At 44.0% G+C, this 23,260-nt stretch overlaps 1 protein-coding gene across 11 annotated transcripts in view; it reads left to right on the top strand.

Moving 5' to 3' along the window:
- The window catches only part of Rere (arginine-glutamic acid dipeptide repeats), a 351,136-nt gene that overhangs the window by 319,480 nt on the left and 8,396 nt on the right, over nucleotides 1-23,260 (top strand). For all 11 annotated transcript variants that reach the window (XM_050153152.1, XM_050153151.1, XM_050153161.1 and 8 more), the window contains 3 exons: nucleotides 20,697-20,859; nucleotides 21,657-21,749; nucleotides 22,199-22,398. In XM_050153152.1, the coding sequence (XP_050009109.1) occupies nucleotides 20,697-20,859; nucleotides 21,657-21,749; nucleotides 22,199-22,398 (456 nt within the window). The remainder of the gene's footprint in view (nucleotides 1-20,696; nucleotides 20,860-21,656; nucleotides 21,750-22,198; nucleotides 22,399-23,260) is intronic.

The following is a 23,260-nucleotide window of genomic DNA, read 5'->3' as shown; positions in this document are numbered from 1 at the left end:
CCACACTGACATCCAAAGGGGCTGTACCAGCCTGCATTCCCACCAGCGATGCAGAAGTGTTCCCTTTACCCCACAACCTCTCTAGCATAAGTTGTCATCAGTGTTTCTGATCTTGGCCATTCTTACCAGATATAAGATGGAATCTCAGAGTGGTTTTGATTTGCATTTCTCTGATGACTAAGGATGTTGAACATTTCCTTAAGTGTCTTTCAGCCATTTTAGATTCCTCTGTTTAGGTCTGTACTCCATTTTTTTTTATTGGATTATGTGATCTTTTGGTGTTCAATTTCTTGAGTTCTTTGTATATTTTGGAGATCAGACCTCTGTCTGATGTGGGGTTAGTGAAGATCTTTTCCCATTCTGTAGGCTGTCATTTTGTCTTGTTGACCGTGTCCTTTGCTTTATAGAAGCTTTTCAGTTTCAGGAGGTCCCATTTATTAATTGTTTCTCTCAGTGTCTGTGCTGCTGGGGTTCTATTTAGGAAGTGGTTCCCTGTGCCAATGAGTTCAAGTGTACTTCCCACTTTCTCTTTTATAAGGCTTTATGTTGAGGTCTTTGATCCATTTGGACTTGAAGTTTTGTACATAGCGATAGATATGGATCTATTTTTATTCTTCTACATGTTGATATCCAGTTATGCCAGCACCATTTGTTAAATATGCTTTCTTTTTTCCATTTGATATTTTTTGCTTCCTTGTCAAAGATTAGGTGTTTGAAGATGTGTGGATTGGTATCGGGGTCTTCTATTCGGTTCCATTGGTCCTCCTATCTGTTCTTATGCCAATAGTAGGCTATTTTTCAGTACTGTAGCTCTGTAGTAGAGTTTCAAGTCAGGGTGTTAGGTTTTTCTTAAGATGAACCTCTCCGCTGACACAAATAATTCCAATTAAATGAATAAAAGATGCCCATGTTTAATGCAGTGCTCCCGGGTGGTCTCAGGAAAGCATGGAGAGGGGAAGAGAGGAAAGGGGAGACCACATGAGGCCGCTGACTAAATACTCACCTGTGTTTTAATGTCCTCCTCTACAGAGATTGGAGTTCTGTTGTTCTCTGTGAAATGTAAACTTTGGCTGTGGCCCTGGAGCTGACACATCATGTTCTCTATAGCCCTGTCGCTCGCTTCGGTCACAGTGCTGTTTTCATGAGTGGCGGAAACTGACTGAGAACGTCTCACCGGTGTTGCAGTTTCCAGACAGAAGAGCTCAGATAATGAAACATTTTCACTGCAGCCTTGGAGCAGCTGTTTGCTCGGCTGTCCTGCCTTAAATGCAGGCCTGACTCTTGAGCACAGGTACCCGTTGTAGGTGGACTCCATACTATTGTAAATATTTTACAGTATTAGCAGCTTTGGTTAAAACTGCTAAGGGGAAGAAAGGAGATGGAGGCAGTTTAGGGTGTCTATTGATAGGTCTCGGGTTAATCATTAGAAAATGAAGCATGATGGATGAGACTCAAGGGTCAAGAAAAAGGATTTTGTACATCTTGTTAGGTGTGTATAGTATATGTAGGTGCTAGGTAAAAATAAGAGATTAAAAAGGTTTTTCATCTTACGTTTTGCTTGCAGTCCCTGTGTAGGCCAGAAGACAACATCACATCTCCTGGGACTAGTGTTATAGAAGTGTAGGTGCTGGGAACTGAACTTGGATTGTCTGAAAGAGAAGCCAGTACTCTTAACTGCTAAGTCATCTCTTCAGTTCTTAAAAAGATAATTCTAAAAAATAATTTGGGGAGGCTGAAAATTGCAGGGTCCAGGATCAAGGAACTAGGAGAGAATCCTCTCTTCAGAAAGTAGAAGGTCTAGGGCTGGAGAGATGGCTCAGAGGTTAAGAGCATTGCCTGCTCTTCCAAAGGTCCTGAGTTCAATTCCCAGCAACCACATGGTGGCTCACAACCATCTGTAATGGGGTCTGGTGCCCTCTTCTGGCCTGCAGGCATACACACAGACAGAATATTGTATACATAATAAATAAATAAATTAAAAAAAAAAAAAGAAAGTAGACGGTCTAAAGGTAGCTCAGGGTAGATTGTGTGCTTGCTATGTGAAAGCCCTCAGGTCAGATGCAGCGCAGCAGGAAGGGGTATGAAATGTGGGAAAGGGCATTGGGTGCTGTCTTGGAAATGAGACTTCCCTAAAGCCTCTCACCAGTTGTGACCTCTTGGCACCTTATTTCCTCTGCTTCTGTTCCCCTGAGCAAAACACTGCAGTAAAACCATCCAGCTGTGGTCAGTGAAACCAGGAATATAAAATGCATCAATGACAAAACAGATTTGGCTTTTGATTTTTTAATTGTATTTTATTGGGTTTTATACTTTACAAACAAATGAGTTTTGTTTTTTGTTTTTTTTTTCTTTTAACTTCAAAAAACAAGACAACATTCTCTTTAATATATAAGTGGTTTTAGGTTTATTAAAAAGATAGTTAATATTTGTTTGCCTTACTACTTTCATTTTATAAATATTTACTTAATAACTACAGAATTAAGTATAATGTTATACTTAATAACTACAACATAACAATGTTATATATAACTACAACAATGTTATGTTGTAGGGAGTGGGGCCCCTTGTTCTGGCTACCCTGCTAGTTTGACCCCCGAAATAATCACACAGAAATTGTATTAATTAAATCACTGCCTGGCTTATTATCTCTAGCCTCTTATTGGCTAGCTCTCACATCTTGATTTAACCCATTTCTGTTATATTACCATGTGGCAGTGGCCTACCGGGAAAGATTCTGCATGTCTGTCTCTGGCAGCTCCATGGTGGCTCTCTCTCTTCCCAGCATTCAGTTCTGTCTACTCTGTCTACCTAAGTGCTGCCCTATCAAAAGGCAAGGCAGTTTCTTTATTCAACCAGTGAAAGCAACACATAGACAGAAGAACCTCCTACACCATTGTTATATACAGAAATGCAGTAGTAGTGGGTGTGACCATGTTCACTGCCTCAAATGCATACTTCCTCAAAAGCAGAAAGAAGGGATGGGGAAGGAAATGGTAGGGCTTTTTGTTTGTTTAAAGGCTGCATTGTCTGATTACAGATTTTAGGTCTGTAAGTAAGTGACTTAGTGTGTGAAGCCAGGTCCTAGTAAGTACTGTAAACTACTGGGCAGGATGGGGGATTGTAGCAGAACCCCAGAGAATATGAATATGGAGGGAGTGGCAGAGGAAGGGAAGGCTTGTGTCCTAGTGGCCTTGTAGGCTCCATAACTAAAAGCATCCCCTAAGGGCCACTGATATGCCTGGCCCTGCTCTGAGAGCTTTAATGCACTGCTGAAGTCTGCAATATCCAGTTAGATATACAGAACTAGGAAATAGCTAAACTACCACTTAATTCTCAGGCTTCTGATGTGGGATATCTATCCTTCTGTATATGTGTTGCTTTTATTGGTTGATGAATAAAGTTGTTTCACCCAGTGGCTTAACAGAGTAAAGCCAGGCATGAAATCCGAACAGAGATATTTAGAGAGAGAATAGGCACAGTCAAAGAGATGCCATGTAGATGCCAAAAGAAAAAGTTGCCAGAATGTTACCAGTAACCCACAGCCTTGTAGCAATGCATAGATTAATAGAAATGGGGTTCATTTAAAACTTAAGAGCTGGCTAGGAATATGCCTAAGCTATTGGCCAAACAATGTTGTAATTAATATAGTTTCTGTGTGATTATTCGGGTCTGGGCAGGTGGTAAATGAAAGTGCAGTCTCTGTCTCCAGACTTCAGCATCCACTTTCTTGAACACCGGTCTAGAACATCCCACATCATCACAGGAAGACTGAGAGCCACCGCTCTAGAGCGTCCCACGTCACCACAGGAAGACTAAGAGCCACTTCTCTAGAGCGTCCCACGTCACCACAAGAGAACATTTGCAGTCTGTCAATAGAGTTTATTGCAGACAGGTGTAATGTTTCTCTGTCCACCTACTGACTCACCCTTCTTCCTAGAGCTCGCCCTCTCTGGAAGTCCTACCTATTCCTCCTTCCTAGCTAATGGTTGTTTAGCTTTCTGTTAAACCAATCACAGTGATGTATTTTTACACACTGTAATCACATAAATCTTACAACATTTTCCCCTTTTTGTTTAAATAAAAATGATTTTAATTCTAACATAGTAAAACTATATACAATAAGAACAACTATCAGGTAAGAATTACATTTACAATATCCAGTCTATTTGTATTTGGAGAAATTATTATCTATCTTATCTTGATGAGTTTAAAGTTCTATTCCTAAATTATTTTTTATCATAACATGATTTACCATCTAGAGAATACCTTTTTTGACCTTAAAACCTCTTCTTAGATAAACAGCTTAAGCTTTTATGTTTCTTTCCCCCTATACTTTTATTTATTTACTTTTCATTAGTTTAAATCCAGGAAGGGTACAGCATCCAATGGCCTTTGCAGGAAGGTTGCTTTGGAATTTGGCAGGCCCACGTTAACTTTTCCTCAGATCACTCTGGTTTTGTTTGGTTTGCCTCTGGGTGTCACTGTGTTGTTTTCAGTTTTATATACATAAGCGCATCTCTTGCCCAAGTAGAATTCAGGTTCATCTCAGGCATAAACACCCTCAGTTATAAGAAGAGCTGTGTGCGCTCTCTGATTCCGGAGACCTCACTTATAGCCAGCAAAAATAGCCTTGCACCACAGCCTTCCAGATATATTTGCATTTTAGAAGTCCTGTTTCCGCAGGCCTCCACAGGGGCTAAGATGGCAGAAAGAGTGCTTTTATGTGTTTTTTTGGTTTTTTTGAGACAGGGTTTCTCTGTGGCTTTGGAGCCTGTCCTGGAACTAGCTCTGTAGACCAGGCTGGTCTCGAACTCACAGAGATCCGCCTGCCTCTGCCTCCCAAGTGCTGGGATTAAAGGCGTGCGCCACCACCGCCCGGCTGCAAAAATATCTTAAACAAGAGTAGAAACATATACAGTATAACAAAAATAACCTTAATTTGTATCAATATATAAAAATCCATACCAATGTAAAATATTTAAGATTAGTAGTTGCTTTTTTAGATTAAAAGTAGATTCAATAATCTGTCTTTATTCCTATCATTCTTAGATCCTCCTTTTTTTTTTCAAGAACGAATCTAATCTCCTTTGCTTTGTTTCCCCCCTGACTATNAATAGAATGTTTAGTAAAACTTTTGTCATGTGTTCCTTGCTTAATATTGTTTACTGTTTGTAATTTTATACTTGGTATCTGTTCCTATTGTATATAGTTGTATTGGGTTTGGATTGATCTTGTTTAGACAAAAGGGGAGATGATGGGGAAACTATCCACTGATAGTTTCAACCAATCACATCTGGTTAGGGTGTGGCCACCTAGAACCCAGAGAGAAAAACCTGGGATGCAGATGTGTGCTCTCTTGGTGGTGCCTGCTGGACCTATCAGATTTTGGAACTCCCGTTCTTATAGTGCAAGTTTCCCCTCTTTAACCATTAAAGTATTCCTGTTACTCTTGAGCTAGCCTGGTTACTTATCATACCGACCTAACTCACTACAAGCATAGCATCAAACAGTCCAGGCAAGAGCAGTTTCTTGCCCAAATGGCTAACCAGTGCCATAAGGAGCCTCTTCAGTGCCCATCATCTTCTTGAAGTAGATTTGTGCTGCCAAAGCAGATGTGTCTCATTGTCATGAAAAGTCTTAAGCTCTTAAAACATTTTAAATGTCATATTCTGAAGGTCTCTGAAAGATTTGAAGAATACCTATCTAACTTAAATATATCTCTATATATCTAGAAAACCTAACTAACATGATTAAAAGCTTGACTATTACAGATGATTATCTATTAACCTATACTTCTTAATTATACATTATATTTTTAAATGAGCAGCACAAACACAATACTTTAATCAAGAGCAGAACTAGACATATAACAAAACTGACCTTAAATTTGTATCAATATACCAACATCCATAGCAATGCAAAGTATTCATCTGTATATTATACCCACATTTAAATGTAAACAAACATCTATAAACAATCATTTAGGGAATTTGGGCATACTTCTCTCCAAACTGCTTCCTTCTTTTTGTTGGGTGAAGTTATTTTGGGCATATTCGTGGCGACCTTTCTGGGGTCTTGGTCCATCAAGGCACATTAGTCTGGAAGGAATCCATAGGTTCTCATCTTCTGTGGAAACAAAAGAAGAACCTCTTTTCTAAAGCAACATATCCTTAGACTCAAATTTTCAAGTCAAGAAACCTTTAAAACATATATGTTGGTTTAGCTTAGCAGTCTCCAGAATTAAGTGTCTCTCTGCAGTCAAAAAATTCAAAGAAAACACAATAATATATATAATTTGACTCTCTGTGTATATTACATCTTTACATGGCTTATTTTTCTTTATTCCTATTACTTTTTCTACAAGTTTATTCTGTCTCTTTAAAGACTTTGTTTTATTTTTTTAAAAACCTTTTACTTCTTTTTATAACTCTCTATTCTCTTTTTTCTTCTCTCTCCCAAGACTACATACATTTTTGCAACACTGTGACCCATTTAGAGGTCTTTTTTATCTGAATATGTCTTTATTGTGTATTTGTAATTATTTTTTGACCAGAAGCATCTCTTTCTTTCTTTCTTTCTTTCTTTCTTTCTTTCTTTCTTTCTGTCTGTCTGTCTTTCTTTCTTTTTGCTAAGCAGGCATGGCTAGGGCCAACAAGGCCAGTCCAGTGGGAGCCATCCTTACCACCTCAATTCTGGGAAGCACCATGCAGCATATAAAACCTTTTTGTCTAAGTAAAAGCTAAATCTGTCATGCAGCACCTTATGTGGCCTGGAAATATCTCTGTGTATGGTGGTAGGAATCCATCATGCTCCCCTGCCTGTGCAGACCTAGTAGACCTGCTTGCCCAGGCAGGGGGTGCTGAACTAAGGGCATGGTCTCAGCTACTTTCCTCCTGACCCAGAGTGGGCATACAAGCACCCAGGCCTACAAACACCATTCAGATGCTCCATAGCCCGACCTCCCGGAAGAGTCAGAGTTCATGCTGGCAACATGGCCCAGGAATCTGCCATTTCAAAACCATGTGTTTTGTTTTGTTTTGCTTTGTTGCTACCACTGAATCAGGAAGACCTTTCTTTTTTTAAATATTTATTTATTTATTTATTATGTATACAATATTCTGTCTGTGTGTATGCCTGAAGGCCAGAAGAGGTCGCCAGACCTCTTTACAGATGGTTGTGAGCCACCATGTGGTTGCTGGGAATTGAACTCAGGACCTTTGGAAAAGCGGGCAATGCTCTTAACCACTGAGCCAGCTCTCCAGCCTTGGCTCTGGTTTTATTAATTCAATTTAAGACCCAGTAGTATCAAGCCCAGGCTTGTGTGGTTCCTTACAGGTTGATTTAAAAAATAAAGGCAGGAGATCTGGCCCAGTGATTTCCCACTATAGGCCCTTCCCTATATGTGACTCCTCTTTACACACTTGACCATCCCTTGGGATGGGGAACCTGCTTTCATTGCTAAGAGTAGCCCTAAGGTAACAGAATGAATTGAGGGACTCTCATTTACTGCATAAAGTCCCATGGAAGCTCAATAATCTTAAGGAGTTTTGAGTCTCATAGTGAATTTCCCATCTACTTATGTTTCCTTCAGATTTGAAAATTTTTTGCTCAAATACTTGAATTGTTGATTTTTAAATGTCTATGTCATTCTTGCAACTGCTGGAGACTCACCTTGACTTTGTATATTTTCTTCGTGGTGTTCTCGTTTGCCTAGTTCATACCAGTGAATATTTACTGAGCACCTTTTTTTTTTATTGATTAAAACTATTACATGAATGTTTACGTGCCTGTGTCCATTTATGTGCTTTCAAGGACCTGAGAAAGCCAGAGGACTTGGGTTCCCTGGAACTGAAGTTGTAACTCATCTGGTATGGGTGCTGGGAACCAAATCCAGATCCCTTGGGAAGGTAGTGTGTGTTCTTAAACCCACGAGCAATCTCCAGCCTTTGAGCATGTACTCAAATCAGGGTTCACTATTGACCCCTAGGGATCTAGCAACATTCTGTTTGTGTGTAGTACAGTTAGAGAAGAAAGAATCAGGCATTCATAATTCCCACTAGATTCCGTGACCTGAGCCACCAAAGAGCCCTACTGAGATATTCATCTTCATGGGAAGAGGCTAACAATCTCTCCCTAGAGGGTCAGGAAAAATGACTTAAGAGTTACAACAGATGGCAGTAGAAAGCTGTAGAACTGGCTAGCAACAACCAGGAGGATGCATTCCTGGAGCCTGGGGGGGCCACAAGGCAGGATGTGTGGAGAAAGCCATCATCTGTTTTTGTGAAGGAAGGATTCCAGAAGCCAGCTGTATGGGACATGAAGAGTCCAAAGCCACAGCCAATGTCAAAGTAGCATCTGGTGTTTGTAGGACTGGTGGCCTGCAAAGGGGTGGGGAGGGTGCTTTCCGGAATTGGTACTCTCAACAGAATTTCTGGTTGCTTCAAAGGGAAGACTCTGTCCTTTACTGCAGTGTTGGCTCCACTGGGAAGTGAGACAGGTGGGGAAAGGCCAGTTGCTGAGGAATCAAGAACTAGAAACTAAAGTTTTAAGTTCTTAAGTAAAAAGTTTGTGGAGTTTTTGTTGTTGTTTGGTTTGTTTGTTTTTTGTTTGTTTGTTTCACAGTTGTTTCTGGGATTTCAAGTTTGAGTAAGTAGGAAGAATGCAGAGCTTCTCTCTGTGTGGCTCTTTGTTCAAGCCCGAAGTAACCATTTATCACATGACTCATGAAGAAAAGAAATCTAAAATCTTCCCATTCTTTACATAAGCTGGGAGGACTGGAGGGTCACAGTGTCTCCTAGAAACAGTTCATCACACCCTGCCACCCTCCCATGCCTGCCAGGGAAGGGAGGGGCAATACCTAATTTTTATGACAAAATAATTTCTCCCTAAAAGCGCTATTGGGGTTTTCATGTAAACCTTCAGTGTACGAATTTATGTTTGTAGCTTGCTGCATTATGAGGAAGCGACCTGAGAGCACTAGAATTTATTTCTGAGATCCACAGTGCAGCTTTGGCTGTATAGCTGAGACTAACCCTAAACTCCTGATTTCCTGACTCCGTTGTCTTGGGATAACAAGGATGTACCACTATTTGTGGTACCATTTGGCAATTTTAAAATAAGAACTAAATGCCTAAGGAAGTACGTGGTTCTCTGGGAGGTTAACTTCATCTTCCCAAATTCTTCAGGGAGGAGATGTTGACAAGGCAATAACTTCAAGCAGCTGCGGTAGTAGAGTCCCTAGGCATTGACCATCAGTGTGTCCTGATAGGGCTACAGCCTACATGGAGTAAGAGTGTCATCCACACACTGCTGCCCTTCTTGTGCAGGAGCTAGCTGGCCAGACAAGAGCCTTGAGGAGACCTAGTTATGGACTAGATCAGTGTTTGGAAATCTGTAGTTTTATCTTGTGTTTTTAAAACTGCAAAGTGCATGTTCATGTAAATAGTATAGAGGAGCACATACACCCCACCCCCACCCCCTCCAGGACCACAAGAGCTACTTATACAGCTGCTTGTCCTGGAATAGGGGCTGTGTTCCCTGCAGGAAACTCACTGGCCACAGATGGATAAAGATTCAGATGTGATGGAGCTTAGATTTCTTCCTGTGGGAACTCTTGGGGGTTGGCTGGTTCTCCTGGGCCACACTGTAACAATGAAGGAGCCACATGGCGTCTGTCTTGTGGAGCTCCCAGTGTCTGCTGTGAGGGTTGGTGCCCCCTAACAAGGAGGTGGCCAGTTCTGTGAGGCTCACCAACGTTGCTGGTTGCCCACACCATTCTCTTTGGTACCTTCTTTCCCAGTAGACTGTTCCTCCTCTGAAGGTAGCCTACTCCATGAGTCCTGCTCATAGTCTGGAGGACTTGCTGCTTTCACAGCCCACAGGTCTTCTTTTTGCAGCGCTAACCAGGAAGCCCTGTCCCTGCCTACAGGGCTTCCAGAGCAAAAAAAATTTATTTTGTCCTAGTTTCATAGATTTGGAAACACAAGTAATAGTGGTGTTAATTTTTTTCTGAGGCTTCTCTTCTTGTCTTGTAACTTGCTATCTCATCAGATTATCATATATGTGTCTAATATAAAAACACTAATGTTGCTGGGCAGTCGTGGAGCATGCCTTTAATCCCGGCACTCGGGAGGCAGAGGCAGGCGGATCTCTGTGAGTTCGAGAGACCAGCCTGATCTACGAGAGCTAGTTCTAGGGCAGACTCCAAATCTACAGAGAAACCCTGTTTCAAAAAAAAAAAAAAAAGAATGTTGGACACATACCATTTTCCCCCCCAGACAGTGTTTCTCTGTGTAACAATCCTGGCTATCCTGGAACTCACTTTGTAGACCAGGCTGGCCTTGAACTCACAGAGATCCACTTGCCTCTGCCTCCCAAATGCTGGGATTAAAGGCGTGCACCACCACTACCAGATTAGATCCCAGCACTCAGGTGGCAGAGGCAGGTGATGTCTGAGTTCCAGGATAGCCAGAGCTATATAGAGAAACTCTGTTTCAAACAACAAAAATGAATACCAATCAGGTTATATTAGGGATCACCCAAATGGCCTCATTTTACCTTGATTACTTTGTTAAAGATTCTATTACATAATGGCACACTCTAGGACAGCAAGGGTTAGAACATAGCATAGATGTTTTGAGCACAGTTGAGCCCGTATACTTCTGTCCTGAAATTTCTGTTTCAAGTTTCTAGGAGACAGCTGCTCTGGCTATGAGCACATGCGTTCTGGTTTATCTGAATTTTCCTAAGATCTCTGCCTCAGCTTAAATCCCTGGAATTAGGTAAAAGAGTTGAAGTGTTTTATATATCTGAAGAGTGTGAGATTGTTCGTTTATCTTGCACTTTAGTAATCTTTGTTTTTGCTCATTTTATTAAACAAATGTAATAACTGACAAAATTAAATACCCTTTCCCTTCTTTCTTTGTAATGAAGTCTGTTCTTTATTTGAACATTCAACTTGAAGAAATAGATCATACGTGATAATTTGCTGTGCGTCCATAAAAACCATAAAATAAAAGACTCAGTGTTAGAATAGCTGTCCTCATTTCCTGGCCATCATTATATGTGTCTACCCAAAAACATTTTTCTCCTAACTAACTGTCCTTTCTGAGCTCAAAAATGGATTTCCCTCTAGCCCTGTCATTCCATTATCACCTCGGGAAACGCACGGATATAACTGATGACCCCTTTAAAGCATCCTGCAGCATGCCACCCTCCCATCCTTCATCTCTCGTCCCTTTCTCATCATTAAATGTTACATTGCAATGTATATTTTATAGGGTGACCCTGACGGATGTCACTTTGATGCTGTGCAAGGATAATAAGATTGCACATACAATGAAGGCCGATAAATAGAAAACTGTTTATGAACTGGAGAGGGCTGGTTTAACATTTTATAGCTTTTCCTTTTCTCCTTTGCTGGTAGAACTGTGGTTTCACTTCAGAAACAGACAAACACAAAAAGACCCATTAGCAAAGGTGATGTGGTGATGGAACCAACAGCAGTGGAATCCTGCTCGCCCTGTTGCTGAACTCCAATAAAATGAACTCAGGAAATAATGAAGTGTTCACCCGGAGACAAAAACTGCTATCAACAAATGAATTCTTAGGATTTGGGGTGTCAACTGAGAAAACACAATTCCTGGTAGTGTTCCATTTAAAGCGTTAGCAGTCTTCATTTAAACCCACAACTCAGTAAAGCCAAAAACCAAGGTTTGTGTGTGGGTTCTGTGATCCCAGGGAACCCACACCTGGTAGGAGCCCTAGGTTCCTGCTGTGCTTGCAGCAGTTGTTACACAGCAGTCAGCTCATTTTTAACTGTCGTTTATAAAGCTGCTACAGGATTTAAAAAAAAAAAAGGGCAATAAAAAACCTAAGGTTTTTTGCCTAGGTGGAAGAATCTAGTGTGTGTACGTAATATACAGGTCTAACAGAGCTGTTGGCAGGGGTAGCAACAAGGTGTGCTGAGTCCAGTCCAGGGACTCCCACCCCAGCAGCCCTACAATGCTTTCACAGGTCTGAGCATTTTTTAATTTTGTTTTTGTTATTTGTGGAGATTTTTTTCCCCTTTGTTTTGTCTTGGATTTTTTTGTTTGTGTGTGTGTGTGTGTGTGTGGTTTGCGACAGTATCTTTCTGTAAAGCCTTGGCTGACTAGAACTCTCTGTGTATAGCACTTTGGTCTTAAACTTCAGGCAATCCACTTGCCTCCCAAGTGATAGGATTACAATCGTATGCCCACCTTTTCCCTTGGGGGAGTGGTTCAAGACAAGGTGCTCTGTAACTTTGAGCCTGTCTTGGAACTTGCTCTGTAGATCAGGCTGGCCTCGAACTCACAGAAATCTGTCTGCCTCTGCCTCCTGAGTGCTGCGATTAAAGGCGTAGGCCACCACTGCCCAGTTTACACAGTGCCCATCTTGAAATCCACTTATTCAAGTTATTTTTTTATTTTGGGGGGGTACACATACAGAGGTCAGAACTTTGGAGAGCCAGTTTTCTCTTTTCACAGTGCTTTGAAGGGGTTTGTGGCTTGGGCTTTAGGCCAAAGAACAGTCAATTACCATAGTGTTTGCCATAAACCAAGGCCTGGGAGAGATGGGAAACAGGAAAAAGGTCTGGAAGAAATGGAGAAGTAGCTGGAACTTAGTTTGGAGAAGTGACAGTGTATGGCCTGGGCTTTGAGAAGACTGAGCTAGCAAAGACAAGCCAAGGAAAAGGCCATAGTGGAGCACCAGTCTGCACTTCATAGGAGAGGTGTGAGACCAGAGATAGGATGAGCAGGTGGTCTAGTCAGGACCCCAGACAACAGAGTATTAGTAACTGAAGGGTAGCCCAGGCTGTTCCCATTTCTTTGTGTCATATAAATGGAGTATAATAATTGGAAGGGGTGAATTTTTAACCTGTCCAAAGTAGGCGTTTTCCCCCCTTCTAAAAGGGTGTCTGGTTTAGGAACTTCTCTTTGGGCACCTTAGTCCTGCTTCCCTCTTGGACGTGCCATGCCTGAGAATAGTTACCTTTCATTTACCTGTCCTAGAAGAGCTGCAGAGGACATGCCTTGCCTGGAAGTGGGCCGATAGTCAGGCATCTATCTTCTGAGCCTCTTGAGTCCAGGAGATAGTGGCTCCAAAATGCCATCCTCAGCTCTGTGCCTTTGAGCAGATCTCCCAGATGTGCTGGAGGTGGCATGCAGTGATTTGCAGCAGAGCTGCTGACAGTGGCTGGCTCCTGGGGATTAGGGATTCCATTAGGTTGATTAACAAAAGAAGGATCCCAGAAGAACAGTGCTTTAATCACCAGCTACTGGAAAACAACCAGTTGCCTGCTGGAAAGGCATCTTCTTTTTTTCTTATCCTTTCTTTCGTTTTTTTAGGTGTGTGTGGGGTGGGGGGTTTGCTTTTTGAGACAGGGTTTCTATGTGTGGTCCTAGCTGTCCTGGAACTCATTTGCCAGCCTCTGCTGGGATTCAGGTGTGTACCACTTAAGGGTTGCTGGAAAACCCTTAAGAGATGATTGCTCCCAAACAAGCTGCTGTTCTTCTCAGTGCCCAGACTCTTACCTGGCAGGTCCCCCACCATTGTTAGATCCAGCTAGAATCCTCAGACAGTGGAACGAAGGAAGGACTTGCACAGGGCTCTTGCACAGGCAGGAAACTTTACTGCCAAGAAGAGAGATGCAGCTATAATTTCAGGCAAAAAGATTAGGGAGATCAGGGAGCCAAGCTTCTTGAGTTGGAAGATTCCTGGAGTCTATCCAGGGAATATTTCCCCTTCCCAGGGATGGCTCATACCCACTCACCCCCAGACTTGGCCAATGTCTAAGTTCAAGGGTTGGGAAAGGCATTTTTTCTCTCTGCCAGCTTTTTAGTTTGGGTGTTGTTCTTAATTGCTTGCTGTTGGTGGAATGTTTCCTTGGAAAAACAGCATGAAACCATTGTTAAGGCAGTGAGGTACATGGACACATTTGTGATCCCACAGAGGAAGGCGAAGTGTGAGTTCCAGGCCAGCTGCAGAGTGGGGTCCTTGGCAGGAGCCAATTCCACAGCAGCTCTCCTTCATCCATGAGGTTGGTCGGCAGGGTCAGGTGCTCCCGTGTAGATTACTCTTTCAGCACGGTGTTGGCCCAGGAACAAGAATTTCATTCCAAAAGCACATTAACACTGAGATTTAAGGTCTTCTTCTGTGTGGGTGCTGGGATTAAACCTGGATCCTCTATAAGAGCAGCCGGTGCTCTTAGCCACTGAGCCATGTCCCCAGCCCCCAAAATCCTGTGTCTTAAAGATTTCAGGGGTGCAGATGCCACTTAGTTAGCAGAGCGCTTGCTTAGCATGTGTGCTGGCATACACCTACCTACAATCTCAGCATTTCCAGGGGCCAACTTGTGTCATAACAGACCCTGCCTTTAAAAAAAAAAAAAAAAAAGTAGATCTTGTTTTTGTCTTGTGTTTTTTCCAGATAACTTTTTAGTGCTTATTCTAACCTTGCAAAGGATGGTGTGGGTGTATGGACAAAGAATTCTGTGCCATCAGAGAATTAGAGAATGTGGAGGAATGCTCAAACGGGCCTTCTTTGTTTTGGTTTGGTTTGGTTTTTTTGGGGAGGGGGCGTTGAGACAGGGTTTCTCTATAGCTTTGGAGCCTGTCCTGGCACTAGCTCTTGTAGCCCAGGCTGGCCTCAAACTCACAGAGATCCGCCTGCCTCTGCCTCCCGAGTGCTGGGATTAAAGGTGTGCGCCACCACCCATCTAAAAACAGGCCTTCTTAATGTAGCTACAAAGCCATCCATCCTCCACATTGTCTTCTCGGTCCTGTAACCATGTGAGAATGGAAGATAGTGGAACATGCTCTGCAAAACTAAAGGGATGTATGTGTAGGGCTGTTGAGATCACCCAGCAAGTAAAGGTGCCTGTCAGCACACCTAGTGACCTGAGTTTGATCCCTGGGGCCCCACATGGTGGAAGGGGAGAACCCATTCCTTCAAGATGTCCTCTGACCCCCAAAATGTTTGTCTTACCCTACTCTCACACAGAAAAAAGTCCTGATAGTGGCTGGCATCTATAAGGCTCCGTCTTTTTGTTTGTTTACTTATTTGTTGTCTGTTGTTTGGACAGGGTTTCTCTGTGTAACAGCCCTGGCCGTCTTGGAACTTGCTTTTTAGACCAAGTTGGCTTTGAATACACGAAGATTCACCTGCTGGGATTAAAAGCATTTGCCACTATGGCCAGCTGCTCCAACTTTTTTTAGTTAATTTATTTTATATGTATGATGTATTGTACCATGTGCATGTCCGGTACCTTAGGAGGCCAGAAGAAGGTGTTGGGTCCCCTGAAACTAGAATTACAGTCATTTGTGAGCTGACATGCGGGTGCTGGGAGTTGAGTCCTGGTCTTCTCGAAGAGCAGTCAGTCCTTAACCACTGAGCGCTCTCTCCAGTCTCCCACACCTCTCTGGGTAGTATGCTAATAATAATGTTAAATTTTTCTTTTAAAACTGCTCAATTTTGCTTATACCTATAGGCTTTTATTTTATTTTTTTATTTATTATGTATACAATATTCTGTCAGTGTGTATGCCTGCAGGCCAGAAGAGGGCACCAGACCTCATTACAGATGGTTGTGAGCCACCATGTGGTTGCCGGGAATTGAACTCAGGACCTTTGGAAGAGCAGGCAATGCTCTTAACCGCTGAGCCATCTTTCCAGCCCACCTGTAGGCTTTTAATGTGGAGCAAAAAAATTGGTTTGGCTGAGCAGTGGCTCATACCTCTGTTGGGAAGTAAAAAGGGTTAGGGTGGGAGAGGGGAGAGAGACTAACAAGGGAGGGAAGATTTGATGAGAAAGAGAAATTGGAAGAATAAAAAATAATAATTGGCTTACCTTTTCCTGCCTCCACATCAGCCTCCCAGAGAGTCCTGTCTGGGAAGTTGTGCCAAGCTAAGGTATAAGAAAAGTACAGGGGGGGGCTGGAGAGATGGCTCAGAGGTTAAGAGCATTGCCTGCTCTTCTGAAGGTCCTGAGTTCAATTCCCGGCAACCACATGGTGGCTCACAACCATCTGTAATGAGGTCTGGTGCCCTCTTCTGGCCTGCAGACATACACACAGACAGAATATTGTATACATAATAAATATATTTTAAAAAAAAAGAAAAAAGAAAAGGACAAGGCTAGGGGACAAGGATCTCTTTCCAGATCCCTGTGCCTATGAGGGGAGGAGTGTCCTTCTTAAGAACCATGGAGGCCAGGCCTGGTTTTACACACCTTAAATCCCAACAGTTGGTGGGCTGAGGCAGGAGGATCTCTTGAGTTTGAGGGCAGCTGGGGCTACATAGAGAGATCTTTCCTAAGGGAGGGGTAGGCTTTGGTGTTTTAGATGCCCCCAGTGTCTCACCTCCTCAGCATTCTGTTCTGACTCATTTCCCTGGGCCTCAGGACAAAGACGACAGACAGCTCATCTTACTTTCAACAAGAATCACTTTTAAATCTAATAGGACAAGTTGCAGATCTCAGCTTTGCAGGAGCTGAAGTAGTAAGTGCTGCAGTTTACTAGATAAGTGCAGTGGGTAGACAGACCTGCTCTAAGACAAGGAGGTAAGCAGACCAGTGCTGGCCACATGGAGCCAGCTTCCACCTTCAGCCTTGTTTGCCTGCTAGGGACATGCCTATGGGAAGACGGGACACTCCACCTGCTGTTTTGCCACAGCCGCAGAACTTGTGCCAGAAATGAGTTTAGGCCAGCTCCAAGATGGGAGCAGCTCCAGCCCCTGTCCCTGTGGCCAGACTGCACAGGGAGCTCTGGGAGCCCTGACATTTTATGTTTATGTGAGTGAATTTGATAGACTCACAGCCCAGCCCAAAAGGGCTGAAGTCAAATGGCAAGGATGAGGTAGGTAGCCCAGGAGCAGTTTGCCTCAGTTTTTGCCCTTAGCTAGCTTTTGCTGACTCTTCAAGGTTCTCAATCACTTACAAGGAAGGGCTTCCCTAGGCAGCCCCTTTCTTTTTTGCTCTGCTCATGTTCTCTGTATGGTATTTTCTTCCCCTTGTATTTTGCAGAAATGTCACTGGAACCCTGTTGGGGGAGCTCCTTCCGCTCCTTCAGCCAATAGCTGCTGAACCCAACAGTACCCCCCTACACACACACACACACCCTCCCAACCTGTTGTATGAATATCCTAGAAAGTCGTCTCTGCTGGATTGAGCCCCCGCTGCCTGTGACTCAGCTCTCCTCTGCGAAAAGGGTGGTGGGGGTTGGAGGAATTGGAAGGAGAGAACTAATGCTAACCCAGACCAGAAAGAAGTTCAGCTCTGGGCAAGAGCTAACTAAACTAAGGTCTGGGACTGATGCTTGGAGGTGGCTTTGTTCCTTTCTTTCTTTCTTTCTTTTTTTTTTTTTTTTTTTTTTTGCCCAGGTTCTGAGTTGGTTTAGCACCTCCTGGTGTGTGTAGCTACAGCACCTGATGTCACATGGGTTAGCTGTGAGACCTTATTGTGAGATGCGGTGAGAGCATCGGGAACAAATGATCATTATAAGCCATTCGTGTCAACATTTAGACCTCAGGGTTTGCTTGCAAGCAAAAACAGGAGCTAATTTGCAAGGCTGCCTTTGTGGAGCTGCCTTTTGATCAATGATTGCCTGTGTTAATGTTTCAGTGAGCTATTGATTTCTGCAGCAGCTTTTGTTCCCTGAATTGATGTGCAGCGGGTCTTTGCTGCACACCATGCATGTTTGATTAAAGTGCAGTTGACTTCGTTCCTGGTGAGGCCGTGAGCTGCTTCACTCTATTTGTAGAACCAAAGCTTTGCCCAACATGTTCTTTTGTTTGTACTCAAGACCTAGCCACCCGTGCAGGCAGCAGTATGCTCTTTCTAATCCTCCATGTTTAATCCCTCAGTGGCCATTGCAGTCTGAGAGGCAGCTAATAAAACCTGGCCTGGATTTATTATTGTTTTGTCAATTTTATTGACATATAGTTGACATGTGCTACACTGTGTGTGTGTGTGTGCACAAACGCGCCCACACTCTAAGTATGCAGTCAGTTGAGTTTTGACAACTGTATACATCTGTGTATAGGCATTGGTATTTTCCTCCTGAGTAGGTAGTCACTTGGTTGGGTCCTTTGCCAACAGTCTTCTCACCCACCTTACAGCTCTGGGCAGCCACTGAATTGCCTTTCTTGCTGTAATAGATCTCTCGGTCTATCATGAACTCATGCTCTCCTTATGACTTTCATTTAACAGGGTTTTTTGAAATTTATCTCTTATTATATAAGCTGCTGGTTCCTTTTTTTATTGTCAAATAACATCCCAGTGGATACTTATAACTTAATCATACTTCCCATGGCTAAGCATGCTTCTTTTTTCTTGTTTGGGGCTATTAAGAAAAAATGTTTGTGTGAAAGTCTTTGTGTGGGATCAGAGAACTGACTCAGCAATTAAGAGCAGGTATTTTTACTCTTCCAGAGGACTGAGTTTGTCCCCAGCACCAACATACCACCTGAAACTCCAGCTCCAGGGAACTCTACTCTCTCTTCTGGCCTTCATAGGCATTCTCACACCAAGACAACATACACATCGATAACTAAAAATTGTTCAAAGCCTTTGTTTGAACACATTTTTGTCCTGTTGGATAGACAAGCCAGGCATAGAATTCTAGATCCTGTGGTACTTGTTTAACCTGGTAGAAACTGGCAAACTTTTTACGAAGTGGTTTTGACTGCCTTATATTCCTACCAGCAGTGCATGCAGGTCCCAGCCATCTAGGTTTTCTGCATTTGAAATTTACATTCTTTCATTTTCTCAGCCATGGTTTCTACCTGGCCCAGGTTCCAGTTCATCTTAACCCATGGTGCCTGTGTTTAGTCTGCTCTGGGTACGTAGTTTTTTTTTTTGTTTTTGTTTTGTCACAGCTGTTACTTGTTGACAAAACTTGGTATTGCCTGAATCATCACACCTACCTTGGGTATCTCAGTTGTTAAGAGAACATGGTGCAGGAGTCAGGTGCAATGACCCAGACTTACCTCTGGGGCTGCTTTTTCCATTTGCTATCTGGCACTGGGCCAGTTTCTTAGCCACGCTGATCTCTGATGTCTCCTTTTCTACTGCAAGTTGTGCTGTCTTTCAGAACCATCCCAGACTCTTCTGAGCATCTGTGTTTAAGAAGTAGGGTGGGGTGGGGCTTGACATGGTGGTGCACCCCTTTAATCCCAGCACTTGGGAGGCAGAAGTAGGTAGATCTCTGTGAGTTCCAGCCTAGCTAGAGCTACACAGAAATAAAATTCTGCCTTTACTTTAAAGGAAAAAAAAATATTAGTAGGAGTGCTCAATTGTTACTGTCTGTGACAATGCCAGGCTCAGACAAACACTGTTTAGAGGTTGAGGGAAGAGGTTGGAAAGGACCTGCTCTGGTTTTTGCTTCTTTCCAGTTCCAGAAAAGACTGGTTTATTGGACAAAGTTGCCCATTTGCACTGATGAAGCATGCCACTCTGATAGAGTGCTTGAAGGTGGTTGGACCAATAAGAAAACTTAGGCAGGTCAGCTTTCAATAGGCAGAGTCTGGTCCCACTTAGGATTGGTATGGGAAAATGTATTCCCCAACCAGAAAGAGGGTCAATTTGGGGCTCTCGGGCTCAGGATGTGCCACCACTGGACCAGTTGCCATTTGTACCACAACACATGCTAGAGAAATAGAACCCCCAATGGTAATCTCCCCATTTTTCCCTTACTGATCATCTAGCACCAGGTAGAACTCAGCTGATCCGGGGTGTACACATATTCAGGCATAAGTGTTCTGGGCCTTGCTGGAGGCTCCCTGCCTGTTCTGCAACCTGGGATAGTGCTTCATTTGTGGAGCGTTGGTGGGGACTGGTATTTTGCTAAATACTGAATGGTTAGAAAGGTTGAAGTACATCCACAGCTCCATGAGCTGGACAGGTCAGTCAGTTCCTGCTCTGTACACCTCCATTAAGGATCTGGTGGTAGGCATGGCAGCCCACTCCTGTAACCATGTAACTCTGGGGATGGAAGCAAGAGGATTATGAGTTCAGGGTCAGCCTAGGCTATAGAGTGGGACCCTGTCTCAAATACCCAAGGACTGGCAACTGGGGAGATGGCTTAGTCAGTGAGGTACTTGCTGTGTAAACATAAACAACTGAATCTGCTCCCCAGGTGCCATGTGAAAAAGGTGGCATGGTGGTACATGCTTGTGATCCCTGTGCTGGGGGCAGAGGCAGGCAGATTCCTCCCTGGCAAGTTCCAGCCCACTAAGTTCCCAGCACATGTGTATCAGCTGCCTTTGAGGAGCTGTTTCCTTGTCTAAAACCTGCTCGATGCTTCTGATACTCAGGACCACTGGGGTTGGGGTAGAGCCCGTTCTGATTGGTCCTGTCAGTCAGAAGAGTTTGTACAAGGTCTCCAGACATCCTTTTGGGTTTGCCTACTTATCTTCCCAGCCCTTAGAACCTAGCTCCCAAGGAAACTTCTTTGCCACCTCCTCTCCTGGTCACCTCATTCATGAAACAGCAGGCATTAGAGGGAGGGACGAAGATGGCTCCGGGACCAGCTGAGCAGCTGCTCCTGGGTTGCAGGATGGGAGCCTGAAACTTCACTCATGGAGCATTGCTGCCACCCTGCTCTCAGCGCCAGGCACAGGAGGATGTGATGATGAGGTGGCTGTGTGCGTGTACACTCACGGCTATGCTTCTCTCTCACAGGGGGAACTGATTACCTTCTATTACTACTGGAAAAAAACACCAGAGGCAGCCAGCTCCCGTGCCCACCGCCGGCACCGCAGGCAGGCAGTGTTCAGAAGAATTAAGACTCGCACGGCCTCCACCCCTGTCAACACACCTTCCAGACCTCCTTCCAGTGAATTCTGTAAGTGGATATCTTTATGCTGCAGAGAGTAGTAAGAGACTGCTCACATGTAGGCATATGTACGTCCAGCTCTGAGCTTGTGGAGCTGGTGAGCCAGGGATCAATATGGTATGCTTTGTGCATTATTGTGTACATACATATACAGTAGTGCTGACAGTTGTAGAATAGTTAGAAATTATGTGTACATTTAAGTATTTCTAATAAATTTACTGTTCTTTTATGTTTTACAAAATTTAAGCTTGACCTAGGGTTCCACTTTCTTCTTTTGTCTGCTTTACTCAGATCCTCTTCCCAGGCCAAGTGTGACATTCACCCCAAGGACAGGTGAATCCTGTGGGCCCTACTCTCTGCGTCCCTATGAACTAGAACAGAGCAGTAGTGCTTAGCAGTTCCTTCCTAGTCCAGAAAACTGGCCTAAGGGTACCAGGATTCTATATTATACTTGGTGAGGGCCAGAAGCCATATTGGTTCAATAGACAGAATTCCAGGCTCCTCAGATGCACTAGGAAGGCATTGTGAGTATACTGCTACCATTTTAGATTCACCAGTAGGAGCACCTGTGCTGACCACCACAGGATTCAGGTGTAACATCAGCCCCCAAAAATCTGGCAAGGCAGGACCTTGGTAGTACTACCTCTTGTACATGCAATCTCTTTGTTGTGCTGAATAATGCTGGGAAATTCAAAATGAGCCTTTGTGGCTGATGCCCACCCCAGTCTGTGGAGATTTTACTGGTGCCCCATTCTCAGCTGAACATGATGGTGTCTGTTTTGTCTCCACTTTACCACCTTGTGCAGTGGACCTGAGTTCAGCTAGTGAGGATGACTTTGACAGTGAAGACAGCGAGCAGGAGCTGAAGGGGTACGCCTGCCGTCACTGCTTCACCACCAGTAAGTGACCTTAGGTACCCTCAGTGCAGGGGGCAAGTGGTTATTCTGGGGCAGGCCTGGGCTCTGTTTCATATGCTGGATGGCAAAGAAGTCAGGGCCAGTGATTGATTTGACACATGGGTTGTGCTTGAGAAACTTGATCCTTTTTTCCGACTTTGCTTCCCTGTTGAGCAGTCAGAACTGTACTGATTTATTGGGTAGGAAGGTCTCATACAAGGTGAGGGAGGGACTCTGCTGTTCCTGGGAAGTGGCTGCCATCTTCAAGGGTGGCTACAGGGAACCGGACAGTGGAAACCCTCACCAGCTTTGGGTTGTATAGGGAACTCATAGGAAGCTCATGCTCTGTGGCTCTCATGAATCAGGGTCAGGTGGAGCCCACAGAAGGGCCCCTCTGCTTAGAGTCCTCAGAGACAGGTGGTTTCAAAGGTTGCCCACCTCTCCTCATGTAGCCTCCAAAGACTGGCACCACGGGGGCCGGGAGAACATTCTGCTCTGCACTGACTGCCGCATCCACTTCAAGAAGTACGGTGAGCTGCCACCCATCGAGAAGCCCGTGGACCCCCCGCCCTTCATGTTCAAACCTGTCAAGGAGGAGGACGATGGGCTCAGTGGGAAGCATAGCATGAGGACGCGGCGGAGTCGGGGCTCGGTGAGCTGGGGGCCTGGTCCTGGGGCCATGGAGCTTAGTGTTAGGGGGAGCTCATTGGTCTTGGTTTGCAGCCCAGTGCCGGTTCTGTGGGCCAAGTGCCTCCAGTGGGCATAAATCTCTACTTCAACTTTGCAGATTGTTTTTCCATGAAAAATTTTAAATAGATTCTTTAGTGAAGATTTACCCACTTGTGCCTTGTGTCATATGAGAAGCTGTGGCAGAACGATTGCCATAAATTCAAGGCCATCCTAGCTATGGAGTGAGTCTTTGTCTTAAAAAAAAAAAATACAGCAGGGGATGGAGAGATGGCTCAGCAGTTCAGAGATAAGTTCAGTTCCCAGCACCCACATGGCAGCTCACAACTGTCTATAATTCCAAGACCTGACACCCTCAAACAGACATACATGCAGGCAAAACACCAGTACACATAAAATAAATAAATCTTTAAAAGAAAAATAAACAAATAGTACAGCAACAGCCACAGCTTTGTTTAACATTGATTGGAAATGTGTCTGGGGTGTTTGAGGCGTGGGACTGTGAAAGGGATCTTTCTCTGGCACTGACCTCTGAGGACCTTTCTGGCAAGTGGATAGGACGGCCCACTCCCCTGTTTCCTGACCTCAGCTGAGCCTTGTAGCTTTACAGAAGGGAGCTGCAGGTTTTCAGCTGCGGGTATCAAACTGCAGTATTTAGCAGCCTCGTCTCCTGGGTGACTTCCTGTCCTTTTCCGTTAAATCCACAAATGTTCTGCACTATGGACAGTTAACCTGAGAAAGGGTGAGGCGCATTAAACTATAACAGTCAGCTGACTCCTTACCTCTCAGAGCCCTGTGCATTTCCAAGATAGCCCCCAGGATGTGTG

Source organism: Alexandromys fortis, unplaced genomic scaffold (assembly GCF_014885135.2).
Source record: "Alexandromys fortis isolate MF-2015 unplaced genomic scaffold, M_Fortis_MF-2015_v1.1 scaffold_88, whole genome shotgun sequence".
NCBI classification, from domain to species: Eukaryota; Metazoa; Chordata; class Mammalia; order Rodentia; family Cricetidae; genus Alexandromys; species Alexandromys fortis.
This window is presented reverse-complemented; position numbering and strand designations above follow the sequence as displayed.